A 25,586-nucleotide genomic window follows, 5' to 3' on the forward strand; every position below is an offset into this window, starting at 1 on the left:
ACGTTGGGTTCTTTCCAGGCTTAAGGATGGCGATAACTATACCCATTGTGATGGGAAAGCACCCATGAGCCAAATGTGGCTGAAGACCCTGAGGAGATGTTGTCTCTGGGGAACATCCAAGTGCTGGATCATCTAGTTGTGGACGGAATCTGGTCCTGGGGCCGTGTCTTGTTGTGCAGGTAGAAACAGAGAGGGGTCTGTCCAACTCAGTGTTTCTGCCAGAAAAAGGTAGCAGAAAATAACGAGGACGCTGATGCCATCGCAAGGTGTTCTGTATGGACCAATGAACTAGTGCACAGAGCACATTGGAGGTTAAGACCTTGGACAGTTGACTGTCGCTGCAGCCCAGAAGGCTACAGAGCTCGTACCACACCAGCGATAAAGAGGAATATGTCCCCATGGAGGAAACATAGCATTCCCAGCATTCCTTTTTACTCTGCTTAATAAGGTAACATGCCTTATCACAGAGATGCTAAAAAGTGAGGAAGTTGGTCTGTGTAGGGTATCATTTAAATCGCTGCAGTGCCCGTCAGCATTCCTGGACAGAATGCCTGATGACCACAAAATGTTGGAGAATGGTTATCACAGAAGCGCATTTCTTGAAGATCACAACTGAGCGCAGAAAAGGAGAAGACAAGATAATATATTTCTGGTAGGTGATGATAGTATCCATTGCAATTCTACTGGTGCTCGTGTGGCATGAGTCAGACATAAAGAAGCTGAGAGGATGTCATGTCACTCCATCAATGGTCGTCACCAACAAGGACGGTGTGACATTCATAAATAAGACACCAGAATGAGGCAGCGATGGAGGAGATGGCACCTCCAGGTGGGGGGAGAGGGGGTGGGGGGGGGGGGGGGCGCCTTGTCTTGGGAATTATGTTTCTTCTTCTCTTCTTTCAGAGGTGGAGGGTGTAGAGGGTGTACGGAGTCTGCAAAATCTGGAACCGAAAGAGAGTGGGGTGACCTAGGGGCATGCAGATGGTGCGTCTCATGGCCAAATTGTGGTGGAGGCTTCCCAGCCGGAGAGACACTGGGGGGTTTTATCACCGACAGGTGCCAAAGAAGGAGGGGGGGGGGGGGGGGGGGCACTTCTTCAGCCGGGCAGGGGGACTGGCTCCTGGATGGGAGGTTGTGGGAACTGCAGGGAAAGGGGAGAGGAGAAGGGGATGGGGGAAGAAAGTAGGAGAGGGAAAGGATGTAACAGAGGCAAACGTTGAAGATAGTTACACTGGATGGAGTCTCCCATACTTCTGATGAGCCTCAGCATAAGACAGGCGATCCAGGCACTTGTACTCTCTTTGATCTTCTTTTCTCTCTTGTAAGCTGGGGAATTAGGAGAGAGAGGGGAGTGGCACTCATGACAATTGACACACACAGGTGGCAGAATACAGGGGACCCCCTCAAGGAGTGAGTCTCCACACCACCACACAAATGGCCAGCTGTACAATGGCAGCACAAAATCACAAGCACCAAAATCACTTCATGGTTGGTGGGACATACGGCTTTAGTGTGTGTTGGGGCTTATGGGCACTCAACACCGAGGTTATCAGCGCCCTGACACTCAGTAAAAGAAACAAATGTGGACAACATTTGTAAAATAGGAGCATACATGCAATGAAAGTGGGAAAAGACGAAAAAGAGAATAAAATGTAAGTGAAACGAGAAAGGAGCTTCAAGGACACTACAGGAAATTGTCACTGGCTGGACACTTACATAAAATATGGGCGACCCAGTCACCCTGTGAACAAATTAAAACCCTCTCCCTAAAATCTTAGTAAAAACATCGGACAAGGCACAGAACTTTAAAATTCTAACCACATTCGTTTGATTATTACCTAAAAGAGTTGGCAGATCTGTCGGAAAGTCAGCCGTGGCCCACTGGTCACAAAAGTGGCGCACGGTGACCTGGATGCCACAAGCACCACACATTGGAGGGTCCTCTCACCAGATCAAGAAGCCATGCGTCATAGGACTGTGGCCTATCTGAAGATGAGAGAGGAGAACGTCATCCCATCTACATGGCTGGAAGGAAGAAGATGACACATGTGTTGTGGGCTTGACTAAATGGAGCTTATTGTCAGCCACTTCCAGCCACTCATCCTCCCACCGATGCACGATTCTTTTTAGCTCAACACCGAGATGAGAGTGTGCAGGGGGATGGCACACGCCTCCTTGGCTTCGAGATTTGCACTTTCATTCCCAGCAATGCTGATGTGCCCTGGAATCCAGCAGAAAGCCACCTCCTTCCCCTATCATCGTGGTTGGAGGAGGGCATCCTGGATGGTCTGGACCATTTTAACTGCTGAATAAAATTGTTGCAACAAGTGAAGGGCACTGAGTGAATTGGAACAGACAAGAAATTTAGGATGGAAGAACGTCTCATCTGCTCCAGAGCCCGCAAAATCACAGATAATTCTGCATCAAAGACAGTAAATGATGGAAGCAGTCGGATCTTGAGGATACGATCCGGAAAAACAACAGAGCAACCAACAGAATCCCCATTTCGACCCACCTGTAAAAACTGCTACATAGTTGTGGTGCTCAGATAAAACGTCAGAAAATGTTGCATTAAAAACAGAAGCAGGAGTGCAATCTCTCTTGTACCTCACCAAATCTAAAATCACTCTGGGCCTCTCCAATAACCTGGGTAGCAGGCAGTTAAAACCCTAGAATTGGGGCTGTACGGGCTCCACACCAAGGGACTCCGGCACATGTTGCACGTGAATCTCCCAAACAGCATCGTGGCTCAGAGATGGCAAAAAACGGTCCAGAGACGAAGGAGCAACAAGATGGTGAGCGGGTGAAGTTGGAGCTGCAAGAAACTTACATGCTTGGTGCACCAGGAGGAGCTGCTGCTAGATGGTAAGTGGCAGTTCCCCTGCCTCAGCACAAAGGCTGGGTATGGAACTGGTCCGATAAGTACCCATGGCCAGCGGAAGCCCCTCATGGTCAACAGCATCAATGATCCTCAAAAAGGAAGACCTCGCCAATCTATACACTATGCACCCATAGTCCAGCCATGAATGCATGAAAGCCCTATAACTGGAGGAGACACGCTCTGCCCGTTCCCCAAGACCTGTGGCTAAGGCACTTTAAGATATTCAGTGCCCGCAGGGTTCTGGCTTTCAGGCCTCGCAGGTGCGGTAACCATGACAATTGGGAGTCAAAAATGAGGCCCAGAAATTGCACTGAATTTCTGAAACTTAGAATGGTGTTCCTTATAAGCAAGGCAGGTAAATGAAAAATACTATGAGAACAATTAAAATGACCATGCACACACTTATCCACAGAAAACTGGAAACCTGTCTTTGCAGCCCACTCCTCTAACTGCCGCACAGAAAGTTGCAACTGATGGCTTGCTGATGCAAAACTGGAGGAGGAAAGAAAACAGCAAAATCATCTACAAATAGGGAGCACTGCACTAGACTCTATACTGTATACATGATACTATTGATGGCTATGGCAAAGAAGGTAGCACTTGAAACACTGCCCTGAGGGACACTATTCTCCTGCTTGAAATGATCTGACAGTGAGTCACCAACTTGGGTCCTAAAATAGCGCTGAGACAGGAAGGTCCGAATGACAGTGGGGAGATGGCCACAAAAGCCCCATTAATGCAGTTGAGCGAGAATACTGTGTTGCCATGTAGTATTGCATGCCTTACTGATATGGAAGAGTATTCTAATGCAGTGATGTCTATGTAGGAAAAACTGTTGAATAGCCACCTCGAGCAGAGTCAGGTTGTCAACAGTGGACTGAAATCTTCAGAATCCACACAGGAGCAGCTAAGGAGTTGCCTGGTCTCTAACAGCCAGACCAGACACCAGTTAACAATTCGCTCCAGGGTCTTTCCTACATAGCTTGTTAAGGCGATACTCCCATAACTACTGGAAGACTTGCAGTCCTTTCCTGGTTTGAGAAGAGGTATCAAAACTGCCTCTCTCCACGGGTCTGCCATAAAAGTTTAAAACATTCAAGGAGGATTTTTTCGATGCTGCTGGCAAATGTCTAAGCATACAGTACCGGATGTGGTCATGACCAGGTGCCATGTCACAAGTGTCAGACAGAGTTGATTCCAGCTCCCACATGGAGAAGGGAGAGTTGTAACTATCGGAATAATTGGAACCTAAGTCCAATTTACTCCTCTCTGCAGTCGCATGGTAGCAACGAAACATCAGAACAGTTCGGAAACAATACATTTTTTAACATGGAATCGCCAATAACAAAGATATAACTTTTGTCAATCTGTTTTGCTGGATTGCTTTCACATTTATCTTTTTTCTTACACATCACAGTTTTGCTTATAGATTTACGGCACGATTCGTTTTCCGCCACTGTTTTCACTGGGATTTGCACATGCGCGTTTACACAGGTTGTTTACTTCTCAGTAACGGAGTTTGCACGCGGGAGTTTACAGAATTACTACGTTTCGCTTCCTGCCACTGTTTTTGCTGGAATATGCACAAATAAGTTTTCACGGTTTTGTTTTTTGCTCGGTAACGGAGTTTGCACACAAGAGTCCTCACATTTGTTTGCTTTGTTCTGCAATGGGTTACCACATGTGCAGCTTGCCGATTTGCTGTTTAGTTTTGCATTTTCTTCTTTCAGAGACTGAATCTCTTTTTTGAGAGTTCCGATATCACTTTGTAGCACTTTAATTATTTCTTCTTTTGACTTTGTGGTACTTACAAGTTCTGATGTTTCCCACTGCAAACAGTCGGTGCATGTCCACGGAACTTCGTCACTAATGAATTTCAGGTTCAGTTTTGCGCACTCTCATGAAGCCAAAAATTGTAGATGTGAAACTAATGTGTACACAAGTCATCCTCTTACGGTTATTCGGGAGATGTGATTCCAATGGCAACCATAATATCATTAATTGTGATAGCGAAGAGTGCAACACTCAGGACAAATCATGATAGACTGTTTTCATGTACAAAGTGTCCCAAAAATGTTGCAATGAACTTCTAGGGGAGATGATGCACATCATAAGGATTGATACCTGCATAGCAACCCATGGCCACAAATGTCATCATATGCTGCTAGGTAGTGCTGTACATGAGAGCAATGGAGGAGAACTCCATTAGGTGGTGCTAAACACTAATGTACTGGAGAGGAACATGAGGATTTCCTCATTCAAGTGCTATCCAGCATATGAGGAGCATGGAATGATGAGCTCGCAGGCATGAACATAATTTTGGAATAACTGAGTGCAGTGTATGAGCTGCTGGACACTTTTATTGAGAACAGTTCCCAGAAAGACATCAACCGCACCACGGTTTGTTTGCACTTCTGCATTGAAATTTGTGCGAGAATGAGTCATTAAAACGTGTCAGAGCTAGTGACAGAAGGCAACGATCAGCATGTTTGGTCATTAGGGAAGAAAGTGTGTTGGATGGCATCGGGACTAATCCAAGTACAGCATACATGCTGTTGCCTACAGCATACAATGCTGTTGCCTTGGACTTAAAGGATGTCCTGTAGTAGTATCCAGTTTTGAATACAGAGTCCTTACACAGCTTTGACCTCCATGGGGTGCAGTTAGTGCAACCCAATGGCCATCCTACACATGTGCATTTCGCAGAGTCATTTCTAAAACAAACTGGCTGAGACGTGCATTTCCTAACTTATGTTTTGTTCACTGTTGAGGCCACATCCACTACGGACGGTGGATTCAATCACCACAGTGAGGATTTGTGGGCACCAGAAAACCCCCACAGTGTGAGGCATCATGCAGCACAACATCGCTTCGCAGTTAACGTGTGGGCAGGTTTGGTCAGTGACTGCTAAGTCACTTAGTACGTTTTACCATCCCACTTGGGTGCTGCAAATTATAAGACCTTTCTGCAACAGGTTCTTCCTGGCTTACTTGAAGATCTTCCAACAAGTGTGAGGTGCAACATGTAGTTCCAGCATGATGGGGTGCCTGCTCATTGTGAACTGGCTGTTTGTACACATCTGAACAGGTCATTTCTGCACTCATGGAATGGGATTGGTGGACCAGTTTCCTGGTCTCCAAGTTTATCGGATTTATTGAATCTTGATTTCTTTCTGTGGAGAGCCATGAAATCTCTCATGTATCACAATCCTTTGAAGTCCAAAACAGATCTCATCACAAGAACTGCCTGCACAACTGCTACAATCAAAGAAATTCCTGATGTGTTTGAGAGTGTCCAGCAGTGAATGCTCTGTTTGTGTCAGGCATGTGTGGCATCTGACAGAGCAAACTTCGAGCATCTGTTGTAACACCAGAGTTGTACTCATGTCATACACCATATGTACGCATTATGTTCAATAAATGTTTTGAATGAATCACTCTCATTTCCTTTCCAATCTTAATCTCTGCTGCTGCTCATTGGTTACTGCATAATTCTCAATCCTTATGATATGCTTCACCTTCCCTGTTTCTGCAACATTTCTGGGACACCCTGAGGTGTATGAACATCAGTAAGCAACTCTATAAAACTAACTCATCAAGTGTAGACAGGATATGATGATGCCAAGTGGTACCATACAACTGTCACACATTGAAGAACACAGTGACTAGGTGTCAGCAGCACATAAAAGCATAGAATCATAATTACAGAAAATAGACAGTGCAGCAAAACATTGTTATGAACTATTGCAGACATCTTGCCTGCGTACTTGGTACAACAGGGTAAGCATTATGTGTGGAGTCTGTGTTTGTGTGATTAGAGCATTTGTTGATGCACTCTGATAGATGACATGTTTTTTTCTTCCAAACGATATGTCAGGTTCCGGTGGGGAGGGTCTGAAGAACAAGGGATCATTACTTCTGCAGTATGTACAATTACAATAGAATTCTATTAGACTAAGTGCTATAGATTGAAGGACCTTTAGTGGAATATGTATCATGATGTGTGTTAAAGTGTTGAAGCTCCAGTGTTATGTAGGTAGAGTAATAAAATTAAAAATTATTTGCTTTATTAACTTGCCTCTATGGAATGTGTGTATGTTACCCCACAGTGTATTGAGAGCACTGACGTCCTCCAGCAATAGAGAAGGTGGACTCAATGTTTCAATTAGACCACTGTCTCATGATTTATGTTGGGGGGGGGGGAAGACATAAATGTTACATACCATTGCTTTCTCAAACAAAAACTGTAAGATTTATATGCAGAATGTATTACAATTAGTAGCAATCACTTGGTGCGTCAAGCTGAGACAGGTGGCCCGGGCATCTAAGTACGGAATTTTTATGCGGGGAGTATCACAATTAGTTGCGAAAGCTGACACCAGTGATAGTGTATGAGGGAAAAGAGAGGAAGGCTGAAAGGGGGGGAGGGGCAGCAAATGGTGTCACTTGTGTGGAAAAATGTTGTCTAACAGGTCAAGCCAAAACATATTACCATTCAGACTCCTACTTCCAGATACACTCTTAGTATTAGTCCAGCTATTATAGTAGAAACAGCAATTTCTGGTAGTTTTAATTTTCTAAAAACTTCATATCTTATAAAATCACGCACGTAGTGGAGTAGACAGCCATTAACTGGTAACGCTCAACCATGTGTCAATGGTAACCATTACAATTCCAGTAAAATAATGTTAGGTTTGGGTTAAAGAAAGTGCTGGTGGTAAAGAGTGGTTGCAGTTACCTCACTAAGAATCTATGTTCCATCTGTGAGTGTGATACTACATCACCATTCAAAGGGTCAATTTCAGCTAGGACAATGTCCAAGTTGGTCAGAGGCACTGGACTAGGTTTCAGGTTTTTTTTTTTCTTTTATCCTATGATTTTTCAGTTTCTGTAAGTTTGATTATGAAAGATGGTTACACTGATCTTCAGCCTGTGGCTCTTTCATCAATTGGATAGCATGAGGCTGCTGGTCTGTTTCACTGCTGGAGAGCACTTCAACAGCAGTTGTCCATTCTGTTGAGTCTAGAAGAAATCAATGAATCTAGGCTGATGAGTTTGAGGCTGATGACATTCCCTGTGTTGCACAACTGGTTTGACATGTGGCTAGAATTGGGAATTGGAAGAGTTGCACCCTTGTTGTCATTGCACAGTGTGTAAGTATTTTTCTACTGCATTAGACAAGTTTGATATCATGACAGGTGTAGTCATTTATATTTATTTATAATATTATAAAATGTTCTTGAATGCTGGGCGTGTTGCCAACAAGGGGAAGGGGGGCAGTTTGTGAATACAGGGGTGAGTTTGCAAAGTCTGTTCAAGTGCTCTCCTTCCACAGCCCCCACAGATAGGTTCATCAGTTCAGTTAGATGACATATTTCCAAACGTTAGATGACATATTTCCAAACGTTAGATGACATATTTCCAAACCTCAGATACCAACAAGGTTTGATGTTGCATATTTGCATCAATCTTGAGTAAAAAGTTTTCTTCAGTGACAAGGATAAAAACATCAGTGTCCATCTAGTTATCTTTTGGTTCACTCTGAACATATTGATCAAAATGGATTCTGTGTTATTCCAAGCTGGTGTCACTTTGTAATGTGAAGTCCCAATGAAATATGAGAAGCCAAGTCATGTTAGTTTTTTATATGGAGAGATGGCAACTGATACATCCCCGAGATTGTCACATTTATAAAGTACCTATGATTGACTAGTATTCCATGTTTTCCTCATTTTTTTGAATTGCAACTTGTTCAAATTTATCCTCAATATTTTCTAAGAACAATGGCTTCAACATATCCAAAAATTCATCAGTTCTGGAGTGCACCGAGTACTAAATGCATTGTCTGACTCCATATTCTCCTGTCTTATCCTCATCTTACGACCTGGACAAAGAGAGGAATGCCAGAGGGTTTTAATTATCGGCATTGAAATTTTATTTTCTATCTAAAGAGATGGCTGTATCAGCATTTTCATCAGTCTGGGTGAGCTTGACCTATTTCATTATTGTTCATTCACCCTAACACCATTCACTCTCACCAGCTGCTCTCCTTAGCAGACACTGACTGGAGTCCCAGGACCTCTGACTGGACAGCACCTACTCCTCAGAGTGCACAGGGAAGTTATAACTAAGGCATCAGTAGTTGGTAGTGAGGAGATTATGAGTGTGAGGGCACATGACAACCTTCATGACTAACAGGTGGCCATAATGGATTTTGAATGTATGCAATGAGATTGACCCACTCTTCTGTATGCGGACCGGAGAGGAGCAGCCTAGCGCTTATTGTAAAGTGCATAGTATGAAACATTATTTTTGCAATATTTGGTTGATTTAATATAAAATGAAACTGTCTCACTCTTTTGTGTATGGACCAGAGAGGAGGAGGCTAGTCTTATTGTAACGCGAATTGTATCAAGCATTATTTTTACAATATATGGTTGAAACAGAGGAATTTTGGAAATGAATGATTTACGTAGTTAAGGACGCAAAATGAGATCTTTTTCCAACTGATGCACGAAATCTTCAAAGAAGATGATCTGAGCAAAGTGACGAAGGTCATTAGCCATGACTGACTACAGTCTGCGCCATGAACGGTGGCAGTTTGCGCATGTCTATTCATGGACAGAATGGCATTCTTGATTATTCCAAGCGACAGTTGCAGTAAGCACAAATGGGTGCTTTCCACTTGAAGAAGGCATATATCCTGCAAATTATGTCTCTCACTTGTTTATGAAGAATTCATCACTTACCACAACCATCAGCAATGACAACTCACAACAAATGAAATCTAAATTCACTAAACAACTAGCAACAATCACGTTTAATGCTCACATTAGCTATGGCATTCAGAGCAGAGTGCTCAGAACACTACTGAACATTCATTGACCATCAGAGTATGCATGACACAAGTGCGCAGAACAAGCCTAAACTCAACTGCCATCGTTCGTGACTCCAACTATAGCAGGGCCATCTCTGCAAGATAAATTTATAGATGATCGTAGTATCCAGAAGATATTAATAAGCAAACTGAGTTTACAAAAGTCATGTACTACTCCATGAGGACATAAGTAACTGGTAGGTTCAATATCTCCCTGTGAGTGCTAGGAATACGTCACATCTGCAATCTACTCTTGCTTACTACAAACATCAATTTTTAATGAGATGCAGAATGATTTAGTATTTCACAATTTAATAGGACTGTAATGATGAGAACTAACCATTTATTCAGTATACTATTTACTGTACACCACTTACCTCATGTTCAAAAAGTATGTCAATAAAATGATGAAGCCCATTTGCACAAAGGAACTCCTTAAACTCGCTTTTAACCGGCCTTTCTTTCTGAACAGATATGGGTGTATTTTTATAGCTGAAAAATGATTGCAAACATTAACAGTAAACAACATTCCTACAAAAGCTTTCATATGAATGATAATTTTAAAATCTGGTTCCAAAACTGTATGCCAGTAATTATACTGTTAGTATTCACATTTCCTATACACAATGATTGTCACAGTTCTAAATTTTATAGAATATCAATGCAAAAGCATGTAGGAAAAAATTAACGTGATCATAATATAAAATTTTCAGTCTCATTTGTACGTGAGTCAGTGAGTCAAAAACTCTACTACCCAATAAGTTGTTACCTTTCCCTCTAAATTACTTACAGGGTGATTAGCACTCAGAAGACTGAATGCCAATGTAATCTTACACACATACAGGGTGTAACTAAATTCCCTTTATAGATTTTGAGGTTCCTAACACCAAAAGAAGAAAAAATATCTAGCAAACATGGGCTCTAAGATGTATACTGTAACCCCTGAGCAGGCACACGTATGTATAAAATGTCCCAATCACAAATAACATTGTCTTGTAGCATTCCATCGTTGTTTTACAACTGCATACCCATATCTACTCCTTCATTATTGTTTTAGCTGAGACAGTAATAATTTCTGTTGTCATATGTCCAAGTGAGCAGCAGTAATACAAAATAAACAGCAAACTAGTTGAGAAAAAATGTACAATCCATGCAAGGAAATGACCCAGATTCTGAGCCAGCAGCACAATCCCACAACAGGTCAGTTATCTACAAGATAATTAATGATCAAATAAGCGACTGCAAGGCATCTGATACAACTGCACTGCTTAATGCTTCAAGCTGGTCATTATTGTGGAGTAACAATTCTGTGTGTCAGCAGAGTGATACAATGAAAAGTTTATTTTATTATTGTATAATGGCAGAATTGTATGGCCGTAGCAGACAGCACCAGAGTTGCCACGCAGTGCACTTATCACACGGAATGCTGACGGGAAATGCAATCTGAGTTGCGCGCCTTGTCGTGTACACAGCCACTGGCTACAAAGAGCAGTCTGAGACCGGCCAGTTGCGAACATATATCGCTCTCGATACAGTGATGATGGGTTACCAGATGCGCATAATGCATTGTCGCAACATCTTTATTAATTAATGGTAAAACTAAGTTTTCCATGTTCCACATACTGCACTACCCACAACTACTGCCCACGCATCCCATCCTAACAGCAAATGGTCGCAATAATATTTTACTCGGCCATCCAAAAGTCCCGTTAGAAAAGTGGTGACAGGTGTGGGATTATTTTCGGAAAACCTACAGTCCTGAAAAGTGCAGCGATGTGTAAACTTAACATCGGAGCATCTTCATGACAACACAGCAAGCTGCAGCAGCAGTCAAGGACATCGTTTGACAACACGAGGACATCCAGCGCTGGAATTCAGGTTAGTCTACTCAGATTGGTTTAAAACAAAAGGCAGTGATGGATTTTAAATTTCCCTGTATTGAGTGACCGCTATAAACTGCATTCAAAATGGTAGATGCAAACGCGAGTAACACGGTCGATCTCCAAACCGTTATAGAAGAACTACGAAGAGAGATTCAACAATTAAAAGCAGATAAAAGCGAGCGTAGCCTCCCGGTTGATTTGTCACATGATGGCACTTCTGTTCCAATAAAGAATTTTTATTTTTCACTGTTGCCATCTGTACAAGTGTTCAGTGGAAAACCTGAGGAAAATGTGAAAGTATTTTTTCGGAATCTCGAAGGCGCAACTCTGTTGGGTTCGTGGACTGATTCAGATAAGCTAGCAGTTGCTAAATTGAGAATCCAAGGAGCCACACAAGATTTCAGATTTCATTAGTGCGGAGCTGATTTGCATGAAAACAGAAGTTTACAATGATTTTAAAATGGTAGTGGTTAGAGGTTCAAATGCAAAAATGCAATCAGATTCTACCATGAGTAACTTCATAGTTTGCCCATGCGGCGCAACGAATCTATCGAGCAATTCGCTGATAGAATCTGAAACATAAATGCTCAGACTTACGAGCTTGTAGAGGATGAAAATGAAAACCGGATCCAGCTTTTCGAAGCCAATCAGAGAGAACTTGACACATTCATCCATGGGTTGTATCGGGAAGAAGTAAACAAAGCTGTCAGACTCTCACACTGTAAAACATTTCAAGAAGCAGCAGAGGCAGCTGTTGGTTTTGTCGAAGCATTGAGACGCCCAAATGACATGCGAAAAGAAGAACGTAGTGTGTTCGTGTGTTCAACTCAAATGTGGAATGTTACCGATGCAATAGGCCCGGTCACAAGCGCAAGGATTGTAAGGAGAACAGGACTTGCCACAACTGTGGGATACAGGGTCACTTAGTGAGGAACTGTCGCAACAAAAAGAAACCAAATGTGAGCAGCGGACAACTCGGCAGATCTTTAAACGAGTACAGAGACGTACGGGCCACCACAGCGTCCGCCCCTTGCCCGAGGCAGTGATTCCTGTTAGTGTAGCTGAAAATCAATTTAATAATGACTTCGTGATAGGTGCTCTTTATTGTGGAAAAAATATTAAATTATTGATTGCCACAGGAGCACAGACCTCATTGATGTGGTGTTCTATAGACCGCCAATGTTTAATGTGTGGGGGCTGAACGGTGGGAAACTACATAACTATGGAGAAGTTGATGTAGAATTGTGCCTAGGCCAGGACAAATACACAGCAACGGTGCAAGTGGTTTCTAATAATGAAACGTGCTACGATGGTGTACTTGGATCTGATTTCTTATCCGCTAATGGGGCAGAGATATTTGTTGCAGAAGGAAGGATCAGACTAGGTCGTAACAATTACAATCTGGAAAATCATTCTTCTTGTCACACTCACTCAAAGGAGCCGAAATTCTGACATCGAGGGACCGATCACCCCGACAGACGCGTCAGTTGGAACCCTCCGAGTTGAAGTACAAATTACTCAGCCACAGCAAATTCCTCAGGGAACAGGAAAGACAATCCACGTTGAAGTAAAGTCGCCACTGATTAGAAAAGGAGCTCTGTTGTTGACCGAACGGTCGGAACTTTGTGAATTATTGGATACAATGCATTTTTATGTTGCCTGAAGTATAGGTGTAGCTACAATGGTGAGGCCAAACATGGTAAGAATCCCAATAACAATAACGAATATGAGCAATACAGATGTCGTTTTGCCACGAAGAACGAAGGTTGCTGAAGTGTCAAGCATAAGTAACGATGATGTAATACTGATTCCAAACGAAGCAGCAGTGTCACAAAAACAGATTCTTGTAATACAGAAACATTGAAACAAGGAGCTGAAAATGAAATCAAATTAAAGAACAAAATTTGGAAGAAGATTGAACATTTGTCAGCTGATGATCAGAAGAGTTTAGCACCTGTTTTGTTAGAGTATTCAGATCTTTTCAGAAAACGTTCAAATTTACCTGTTACTCACTTAGTTCAGCATCGCATACACACTGGAAATGCAGCACCAATCACGCAGAAGCCTTACCGAATTCCATTCAGTCAAAGAGAATTGGTCGAAGATATGGTCAAGGAACAACTAGAGGCCAGAATTATTAAACCAAGAGATCCTCCTGATCCACCATGGTCATCACCAGTGGTCCTAGTAAAGAAGAAATCTGCTCCTATTTTGCGTTGATTACCGATCTTTAAATGCCATCACCACACCAGACATCTACCCGTTACCAAACTTGGTGGAAACCCTAGACTATTTGGGCAGATGTCGCATATTCTCATTCTGTGATCTAACTAGCAGATATCAACAATTAACAGTTAATCCAGTTGATCAAGCATAAACCTCATTTGTAACTGCAACAGGAGTGTACAAATACCTCCGTATGCCCTTTGGACTACGTAAAACGCCCTAGCTACCTTCCAACGCCTAATGCATTCTGTTTTACATGGGCTCACCCCAACACAAGCTCTTGTATACCTGGACGATGTGATAATTTTTGGTGAAAACATGAGGCAACACACTGAGAGACTTCAAGCAGTATTTGAGCGTATCAGAAGTGCGAACTTGTCTTTATCAGTAGATAAATGTCACTTCGCACAAAGTGAAGTGAAGTACCTTGGACATGTTATAACCAGTGAAGGTGTCCACCCTGATCCAAAATTAATTGAAGCTGTCAAAACTTTTCCTGAACCACAAACAGTCAAAGAACTACAATCATTTTTGGGTTTATCGAATTTCTATTGTTGCTTCATAACCCATTATGCAGATATCGCAAGGACAATGACGCAGTTACTTAAAAAAGGAGCCACATTCAATTGGTCAACAGAATGCAAAAATGCAATGGAGAAACTGAAAACTGCTCTAACCACAGCTCCATTTTTGGCCTATCCGGATTTCAGTAAGCCTTTCATCCTCTCCACAGATGCTTAAAATTTTGCAATTGGTGCTATTTTGTACCAAAAATTTGATGGTCAAGAACATCCAGTATCGTTTGCTTCCCGGCAATTAAATAAGGTGGAATGTAACTACACTACCACTGAAAAGGAACTTTGTGCTCTGGTCTTTGGTATCAAACAAAACAGATGTTTCTTAACAGGAAGAGAATTTACTGTAATCACAGACCATGCCGTACTTAAATGGCTGTTGAGCTTAAAGGATCCTAGTTCGAGACTAACAAGATGGGCGTTAGAACTGAGCGCTTACCATTCACAGTTATCCATCGTCCTGGGAAACAACATGTGAATGCTGATGCGATGAGTCATAAGGTTCGTATTTGTGTCACCATAAGCCGTGAGGAGGAATTAAAAGCAGCCCAAGAAGAAGAGCCACAATGTGAAATATGGAAAAATGATCAACAGTTCCTTGAAATAGATGGATTTCTGTACAAAGTTACTAATAAAGGGAATCACCTAGTTATTCCAGGAAGCATGAGAGAGCAAATCCTAACTGAACAACATGATTCCTTACTATAATGACACTGCAGTAAAAAGGCAACGAAAATCAAAGTAGCTGAAAAGTATTGTTGGCCAAGTCATAAGGCTGATGTATTTGAGTTTGTTTCACAATGTGATTCCTGCAACAGACGGAATAATTCTGGAAGAACTAAGGTACCAATTCAAGAACTGCCGGAGACGAGTGAACCTTTTGAAAGAATTGGGTTAGACGTCGTCGGTCCCCTGCCGAAGACTAAGGATGGAAACAAGTACATATTGATGATATTAGATCATTTCTCCAGATATCTTATGATGGTACCAATACCTGATCAAAGTGCTGAAACCATAGCTAAAGTTTTTGTGAAGGAATGGATTCCAAAGTTTAGATCTCCATTAAGCATTATCAGTGACCAAGGGAGGAATTTTATGAGTGATTTACTCAACCAAACATGTAAGCTGATGCAAATAACGCAGTTGAGAACCACACCAGCACACCTTGAAGGCAATGGTCGCATCGAGAGAGTACACAGAACCATCATTAAAATGCTTAGCCACTATGTAAGCAGCAAACACGATAATTGGGATGTCTGTCTTCCATATGTTGTAAATGCCTACAATGCTAAAATGCACTCATCAACGGGCCTCAGTCCCTATGAAATTGTATATGGATGGAAGATGCATTTACCCTTGGACTTTACACGATCGACAGCCGGGATCAGCAATGAACACGTAAGGGAGTTAGCTCACAAACTGAAGAACGCATGGAGGGGAGTGAAAGAGCGGACTCATCAGTCCTTCCTTTCGCAAGCCAAGCAACATGATTACCAAGCAGTCGCGCCGCAGTATCGAGTGGGAGACTTTGTCTACCTGAGCAACATAGTACTAATGAAGTCACAGGTCAAAAAGTTTAAGAAGTTTTGGAAGGGACCATACCCGATATTGGAGGTGGTGTCACCTGTCACTCTAAAGTTCCAACTGCCTTTTTGTTCAGTTGTCGTCTATGTCAACTGTGTAAAGCCCTACCTGGGTAGATTTCCTGTAGCAACGCAGGACGACGACGACGAGGACCGACCAAGGGGCAGACCAGCTGCTTCAAAATCCAGGAGCCGAGCACCGTGAGTTCACAGTCCAGACTTCGAGCCCAAGGCGTCGCCGCCGCCAACCCAGTGATCCAGCCCAAGGCGCACTTACAACCTCCGTAAGCGTGTGTAGTGTGAGTGAATGCAAGGTGTGTTGCGTTTAGCTGAGTGCATATGTGAATGAGCTGTGCAACATAAAATCGCAGCTATTGTGCAAGTTGCTCAAGTGTAAATAACATCTGCTCCACAGGTCGCCGAAGACACATATTTCTTCATATTCATTGTTTAATTCTAGTGTGTAGTACTTATTAACCACGTTTACTGTAATTCCATTCTTTGTTATGTTAGTGTGTTCCATTAATGCTGTAGACATAGTATCACAGAATGCAGGTGTGTTGTTTGAACCACAATGAGATATTGTAGTCTCAACGCACAGTGCTACAATTGTGCTTAAATATAATTTGTCTGAGATTCACCAACAATTTGATTCTGTTAAAAAACAAATTGATTTGATCTGTTCAATTAAGAATAATGATACAGTCTTGGAAACTGGAACCTCTTGGTATAACAACTGGATTACTGCAACAATGCAAGCAGAATCCACTTTCGCTAGCTATGAGCAAGATATTAACTGTTTCTTAAAACTCTTGGCACATAAAAGCTTGATTAGGCGCAAACATGCCTGGTTTGATTTTGGAGGTAGAGTCCTTAGTACGGTATTTGGTGCCTTAACTAGCCAAGATCTATTGGACATAAAGGATAAAATACTAGCTATAGAGCAGCAGTCTAACTCAAATTCAATTAACCTTTCTAATGAAATAATTGTGTTACGAAATATGCAAAAGACTGTTACTAACCACACATTGTTTATTGAACAAATTGTGGAAGAGTTCATTACACATTTTAACACAATTCATGGTGAAATGAATGCAACCATCCGTGAATAATATGCAATTCTTCAAGCTGTGAGTGCACATTTAGATTTAAACACCCTACTGTTAAGAATTACAGTCAGTTTATCAAACGTTAAATTTGATGCTCTCAATTTAAGAGTAGCATTAGAAAGTAGTTCAAATGATTTCTTGAATAGTGTTTTATTGCATCCAGACCGATTTTTACAACTGTTGCTGTTGATTGAACATAAGCTAGATGCATAATCTACCATGATTTACCCTGTCAATTCCTACAATTTATATGCTTATTACAGATTAACTACCACATATTCTTTATGATTGAAGATCAATTAACTGTAATTGTTTCTATACCGACTGCCAGACCCAAGCATAATTTTGAAATGTATAAAATTCATACTTACCCTGTGAAATGGAGCCAATAGGTATTCACACAATTTATCAGCTAAAGGATTATTTATTAATCAGTAAAGATAGAAGATATTTTGTATCCCTGAATGAACATGATGTTCGTAAGTGTAAACGTAGTCCTAAGCTAATTTGCCAGAGACGGCAGTATTCTTAGATACTAGAGTGTACAGTTGTGAGAAAGATTTGTTTATGAACAATTTGCCTCGTGGTGACTGCCCTAGGATTTTAATGCATCTTCATCAATCATTCCTTAAAAGATATTCTGAAGGTATAATATATTTGTTTAACTCAACTCTCAAAATCACATTTACCTGTAAAACGTTTGACACACCTGAACTACCTTTCACATTCAAATTAACTGGTAGTGGATTAATTCTGAATGTTACGCACTGTGATTTATCATGTGATCTGTCTGAAATGCCTTCTGTATTACCAACCACCTTTTATGCAGATGAAATATTCCCTTTAACAAGGATGTTACCTGTTTATTACAATGAATCATACTTACTGATCTATGCAAATCATTCTCTGTCCAGCTTACACGAGGATGACAATTTAATTGCGGATATCCATGGAAGTGTAATATATACTAATAATGAGTTAAATTTCTTAGAAGTAGCAACTAAAATTAAGTCCATTGAATCTTCCAATAATGCTAATCCATATTTGATTGTCAGTGTTGTGTTCTTTGTGCTTTTATAGATGTCTCTTGTATGTACAGCCTACGTAATGTACGAAATTGTTGTCCTGAAAACCCGCTCGCCAGTGCCCATCATCACTGTGTCTGCAAACAGAATAAATGTTGAAGTGTCCCCCCCCCCCCCCCAACGCCGCCATTGGCAAGACAAACGCATGACGCCCAGGAGGTCATCTCGAGCAACCTTCGGTAGCTCGTTTTCATGAGGAAGGGTGATTGTAACGGCAGAATTGTACGGCCGTAGCGGAAAGCACCAGTTGCACGCCGTGGCATGTACACAGCCACTGGCTACGAAGAGCAGTCTGAGACCGGCCAGTTGCGAACATGTATCGCTCTCGACACAGTGATGATGGGTTACCAGATGCACGTAATGCATTGTCGCACTGTCTTTATTAATAAATGGTAAAACTAAGTTTTCCGTGTTCCACATTCTGCACTACCCAGAACTACCATCCACGCATCCCATCCTAACAGCAAATGGATGCAATAACATTTTACTCGGCCGTACAAAAGACCCCGTTAGAATTGTGTATTTAAATAGTGATTTAGCTCTGTAATGTAAATTTACTTTATTGTTGTTTAATTAAATTGTGATTAAACTATGATTTTACTCATATCGATTACCTTGCCAACAAAAAAGACAATGATTCTTTACATGTGTACATGTGTGCCACACACCTGCATATGTTATGAAGAACGGTGTGCCCACTCGAGGGTTAAGAACTACAAGGATTAGTTCATTTTCGATACTATGAAACATACATCTTCCGCTTCAAGCTCTTTGCTTTCCACATTTTGGGAGGAGGCAGTATGGATAACAACAAGCAAAAATGTCCAGTAAACATGGGCTCTAAAACTTTTTTATATTTGCTACTGCAAAATATCCCTTCCATTGAACAAGTGCTCATAGCTCTTAAGGTACATGTATTTTGGAACCCAAGTTTATTGAACTTTCTTTTCTTATTTTGTTATAAGAAACCAGTTCTCAAAGTCTGTAAAAGGTAATTTAGTTACACCCTGTACATACAATCATTGGATAGCCCCTTTGTAAATGGTTAGAATTGCAATTCTCTGCAACATGTAGAATGAGCACCAAGGTGCATTAGTCTTGTCGCCAGGCCTGATAGGGTATAGTATAAGGAGCATGAATAGTGTCAGATGTTGAGCAAGAACTGTAATGGATACAGAGACGCTATGTACTTATGTGAGTAAATCTTATCAGCACCTGAAGGTTTGAAAGGGGCCTCAGCACAAGTCTCCATTTTGCCGGCTGTTCAAATTGTGAAATATCTAGATTTTTGGTGGATTTGGATGTGATTGGGGAACACAGGAGCAGGCATGCCCATCATCAAGATTCCCGTCAACCATCTCTGACCACAACAAGGAAGGATTTCTGTATTTCACACCAAGCACATTTGCACTGCCTGCTGTCCAAGAACTAGAAATAGATTATCTGCAACATTTGTGGCACCCTGCACTATAGATCAGAGCTTATCAGCAGCCAGACTAGAGACTTACTGTCCCATACATAGCCTGCCATTACCACAACACAAACAGTGTGGAATGGTGTCATGACTGGGAGCATGGACCACTACTGAATGGTGTCACACTGCACTCAGCAATGAATCACAGTTCTGCATTATCCCACACGACCGTTGTCAGTGAGTATGGTAGCAACCTGGAAGTAGTTCCATTCTTCCAATGTTTTGAAGAGGTACATTGCTCCTGGAGTTATGGTCTGGGCAGCCATCTAATATGACTTCAGGTTAGAGCTAGTAATGACTGAGGGAATGGCACAACATTACACCACAGATATCCTGCGTTCTCATGTTACCTCTCATGCAAAAAAGAAAGAAAGAAAAAAGTGTGAATTCTTCAACAGGACAATGCTTGTCCATACACAGCATGTCTCTCTCTTCACTGTTTTCTTTTTTTTGGGGGGGGGGGGGGGGGAGGAGGGGGGAGGTGTTTTGGTCACAAAACATCTAAGGTCATAAGTGCCCAGTATAGAACCATTGAATGCTGGGACGGCGACGGTAAAAAACCATTTCAAGGTCCAATACAGAAAGGAAGAAAAAACAAATCTAAAACATCAAGACATTACAGAAGAGTATCTAAAAGACATCGACAAGACACCGGAGTCACCAGGTAGAAATCAGATCTCTTTTGTCATATTACTGCTTTTTTTAAAAAAAACTTAAAACATGAGCCACAGCTCACACGTCATCCACTAAAATGTCCGGCAAAGCGGGTGGCAGCCCGACCCTGAGACGTAAGTGACTAAAATAGGGGCAGAGGATCAGGAAATGTCTGACTGTTAATGGCTGGCTACAGAAAGGGCAGCTGGATGCAGGATCGCCACTCAACAAGTGGCGGTGATTAAAGCAGCAGTGCCCTATTTGCAACAGAGCTAACATTATTTCCTCACAGTGAGACGGCCAGGAGGAAGTCGACCAGGCGGTTAGGAGAGGTTTAACTTCTCTGAGTTTGTTTCCATGAAGGGAGCACCAATGGTCATACTGAAGTGACGTGATACGCCGATAGAGAAAAGTACGAATATCTTGTGGGGGAACAAAGTAAGAGACGGGCCAACCGAGATGGACTGCGGCCTTGGCTGCAGCATCAGCAGCGTCATTCCCAGGCATACCAACATGGCCAGGAAGCCACATGATCACTTTGGTTCCCCCATCTGGGAACAATTGGAGGCAGTCTAGGATCCATAGAACGATGGGGTGTACTGGATCTGGATCACCCAGACTCTGAAGGGCACTGAGGGAGTCAGAGCAGATCACACAGCGAGTAAGCTGGTGCCTCCGGAAGTAGTGAACAGCCTGATAGATGGCAAAAAGCTCTGAGGTAAAAACTGTGTGCACTAGTTGAGAAGCCGGTATTGAAACTTATCATTCCCGCCGACAAAAGCACAGCCAACACCATGGGCCGACTTGGAACCATCAGTGTACAAAAATATGCTAACGGCAAGTTGTGAGCGAAGTTTGAGAAATTTGCAGCAATAGGTCAGCTCGGGAGATGAATCTTTCGAGAACGAGCTGAAGTCAAAATGAATACAAACCTGAGCCTGAAGCAAAGGTGGTGAAGGGCTCTCACCCATTCGGAAAGTGACAGGAAGTGTGAACTACAGCTGCTGAAGCAGGTGACGAAAGCGGACACTGGAAGGCTGCAGAGAAGAAACGTACATCTCGTATTCGCAGTCAAGAATGTCATAAAAAAAAAAAAAGGGTCAAAGATTGGGTGGCCCGGCATGGAAGAAAGCTGACACGCATACCTACTGCATAGGATGTCACGCTGGTATGACAGTGGTAGTTCACCGGCTTCTGCTTAGAGACTCTCAACTGGGCTACTACGGAAGGCACCAGTGGCGAGACGAATCCCCAAATGGTGTATTGTATTTAGACAGCATAAGATAGACGGCTGTGCAGAGGAGTAGACAATGCATCCATAATCCAACTTGGAGCAGACAAGAGATTGATAGAGGCCAATCTGGTCAGCTCCCCAAGAGGTACTACTCAATACACGAAGAACATTGAGGGACAGGGTGCAGCATGCAGCCAGATAACACATGTGGGGAGACCAACTGAGTTTCCTATCGAACATAAGCCCTAAGAACTTCGTTACATCCACAAACGGGAGAGCATTTTGGCCCAGTCGCAAGGATGGTGGAAGAAACGCCTTGTACCGCCAGAAGTTGACACAAATGGATTTGGCAGTAGAAAAGCAGAAACCATTTGTGACACTCCACGAATAGAGACAGTCCAGACAATGCTGAAGACAGTGTTGCAGGAGACATGTCTGCTGGGAGCTGCAATAAATAGCAAAGTCATCAACGAAATGAGAGCTGGAAATGCCAGCTGGAAGGCATTTCATGACTGGATTGTGGCTATGGCAAAGAGGATGACACTCAGTACGGAGCTCTGAGGCACCCCATTCTCCTGTGAAAAGGTGTGGGATAAGGAGGAAACCACACGTACCCAGAAAACTCTGTATGTTAAAAATTCCCGGATGAAAGTGGGAAGATGACCACGAAGGCCCCATGTGTGCATAGTACATAGAACGCCTGTCTGCCAACAGTTATCATAGGCCACATTCTGAACTACCTGGAACTACCGCCCACAAATCCCATCCTAACAGCAAATGGACGCAATAACATTTTACTCGGCCGTCCAAAAGACCCAGTTAGATCTGTGATAATGAGGAAATGTTTTTCTGCATTCATTTATAACAACACTTTTTATCTAAATAAAACTAAGCTAATATTATTTACAAATTGCCACTGTATTACATATGTACTACGTCTCAAATATATATTAAGGTTGTTAATTGGTACCTTTTTTCAGATTCCACATTGGAAGAAAGTGGAGATACTACCATTTTACAAGTAGACTCCTCCTTTTCTCCCTCTGGATTTGCCTCAGTAGACTTGAATTTCAGATTATCGTCTATCCAAATGCGAGGAGATGATATTGTGTTTTTTTTAGAAACAGCAGAATCGCAGTAAGGATGGTAAAAATGATACCCATTTTTATCATGTGCAAGACTGCGCACCCTGCAAGTAATGCTGAGTATGAAGACCTTGTCTCTGAGGGTTGCAAAGTGAAAGAAAATTACTTTCAACTAACCTTCTCCTTATAACATGCCAAAAGGCTTTCTTTTTACGTTTCTGTCTCTCAGTTCCACCATTCAGTTCATGAATTACAGAAGGGTCACTGTGTGAGAATACATTTCTTGATGTTGGTGAAAGAGAATTTGGAGAAGGAGAATATGGGGAACTGGGCTGACTGCACGTGTCATATTGAAACATTTTGTTATAAGAAAGTTCAAAATTATCTTGAAAAAACTTTTCTTGCTGAATGCTTCTCTCAATGTTTCTTGAAAATTCTTGCTTTTTTGGAACCTCAAACTTTTTTGAGAAATGATAATTGTGTGGACTGAGATAATAACGCACATCATTTGACGAACGCTCCATTTCCACTGTCTTACCAGGCTGAGAAACAATTTGTTTCGTTTTGTCATCTGTTTTCTTGCAGGCTTGATTTTCAGAAAGAAAGATGGAGTCACCAGGACTATAAGTTTCACAGCCACACACTTGCAGCGAAGTTATAGGTGACAAATAACTGGTGTCTGGTACTTCTGGCATATATGTAGTCTGAGGAGACAACAATTCCTCTGTTGCAAAATTGAACCTGTTAGCTGTAGGAGAAGCAGCTGTCTTTGAAAGGATATCTGTGGCACCTGAAACTGTATCTAATTCTTTGACTCTATAATCCATTTTTGGCATTTCTAAAGGCATCAAGAAGTTGGGACGAAACTTTTTGCTATCATGTGCTACTTTCGTTTTCAAGAGTTCTACAAGATCATTATACTGCTTTGATTCAGCTATATCAATAGCTGACTGGCAGAACACATTTGTACTGTCAACGAGTGCACCATATGCCAGAATCAGTCTCACAACAGAATAGTGTCCACATGATGTTGCTAGCATCAGTGCTGTGGCTCCTGCAATAAATAGAGAGCTGTGAATCACTTGGATTTTATAAGCATTATTTAAATGAATATTAACTTTTACATTAATTGTCTCTAATAACTGTCAGTATATTTTCACTTGTTCCAAGATTAAAATTTACAAATATCATCGTAAGCAAGGAAATAATATTGCATGGTGCAGCTTATTCATGGTATAGGAACAGCTGAAATCAGAAAGTATCATTGAAACTAAGAATAAACTTACGTGACAGCAACATAGCAACAAAACTCCAAACGAAGTAGTAACTAATGTATAATTACTATTACACTATACTGCCTCTAGTAACAGTTTACACATCTAAAAACAAACAACAAAACAATTTCTTCTAAATGTTAATCCACTGAGGAAACTGTGCAAAAACAGTGTGATTAGAAATGCTTTGTGTAATGTATGAATAGGTACTTAGACATTAGTTACATAGTATTTTTCTCATAACTTTAGAACTAAATTGACATTTCAACAAAAATAAATTATTATTGGAGGAATATCCTGGCAAATTCATATAATAAATTCTCAGATCCACAGTGAGGTAAATTCATCAGCTATTAATAACTATTTGTAAAAAAGTCTAATAAAATAAATCAATCTACCTTCAGAGATCACTTTCAAAGATTATCTACAGTATTTTGTAGGCAAAATAGTTGCCAGGATGGTTTGAGATACTCTGATCTGTGAGGTGTTGCTCTATGTGAGCTTTTTCCATGCACTATAATGTTAACTAATATGAGTCAATTTATTACAATGGCTAAGGCTTCGAAATCAGAGGTCCATGACAAGTTCTTTGGAATTCTGTTTCTTGAGTCACTAGTATCTGTAATGAATGTTTCATACCAGTTAATAACACTGAATATATAACTGTTCTAATTTAAAGGCCCCCAAAGTTGTTTTTTTTTTTTTTTTTTTTTTTTTTTTTTTTTTTTTTTTTTTTTTTTTTTTTTTTTGTGAAGGTTAACCTCTCAGGAACTGCTGTAACAGTTTTGATACAGTTTTCACTAATAGCTAAACTGATTCACAAAGAAGGTTTGTGTATATACATTATTGCCACTACATCAGACAAATCCTCTGGCCACAGCTATGTGAAGCTGGGGAGTGCAATACCAAAATGAGTATATGCGTAATTCGCTGCAAGTCATAGGTTCAGCAGGTAAAATTGGACTTGTGATAGAAGGCAGTACATTGCCAAAATGTCTTGCTATTACTTTGAGTTCATCTGCCAGAATTATTAAGTGATTCGGATATTTTCCACTCAGAAAACCAACAAAAGAAACCAAAATAAGGCCATGCACTTTCCTCTGTGTGCCAGAAACAAGGCCATTAATGTGAATTTCACTAGGTCAAAAAATTACAGTAGGATTCACCATATAAGACTGAATTTGGAAGAAACAATAATACTTTTGGGAGATGATTTTGCAGGGAAAAAAAAACTGTATGACAAAAGACTAATACTTACAGCTGAGCCTGCTGATGCTGGAAATGTATCTGAAGTGCTTATTTCCCAAGACAGTTGAAGGTTCATAACTTTATTAACATGCAATGCATCAATATTTTACTTTGAATAACACTGACGGTGAGATCTACCTGCCTCTGCCCTGTCATGTTTCCCATTACCTCCCCACCCACTCTTTGCTCCTGACATCTTACCCCTCTACCCCTCTCAACCCTCATATCTTCCACCTTCGCTCACTCCTGTCAATGTGAGCAAGCCTTTAATCTGTCTGCATTATCGTGGTGTAGTTCTTTTTGGTATCTATATGGTTTTTGTGTGTGTGTGTGTGGGGGGGGGGGGGGGGGGGCAGCAAGGTTGGCATGCATGCACAAGTTTCATATTTAAAAAAAAA

General features: G+C 41.5%; 1 protein-coding gene across 2 annotated transcripts in view; it reads right to left on the bottom strand.

Moving 5' to 3' along the window:
• Positions 1–25,586, bottom strand: part of LOC124615832 — a 123,037-nt gene that overhangs the window by 21,071 nt on the left and 76,380 nt on the right. For both annotated transcript variants that reach the window (XM_047143983.1, XM_047143982.1), the window contains 3 exons: positions 22,844–23,720; positions 22,552–22,770; positions 10,136–10,250 (listed from right to left, as the gene is read on the bottom strand). In XM_047143983.1, the coding sequence (XP_046999939.1) occupies positions 10,136–10,250; positions 22,552–22,770; positions 22,844–23,720 (1,211 nt within the window). The remainder of the gene's footprint in view (positions 1–10,135; positions 10,251–22,551; positions 22,771–22,843; positions 23,721–25,586) is intronic.

The sequence above is a fragment of the Schistocerca americana genome, chromosome 5 (assembly GCF_021461395.2).
Source record: "Schistocerca americana isolate TAMUIC-IGC-003095 chromosome 5, iqSchAmer2.1, whole genome shotgun sequence".
NCBI classification, from domain to species: Eukaryota; Metazoa; Arthropoda; class Insecta; order Orthoptera; family Acrididae; genus Schistocerca; species Schistocerca americana.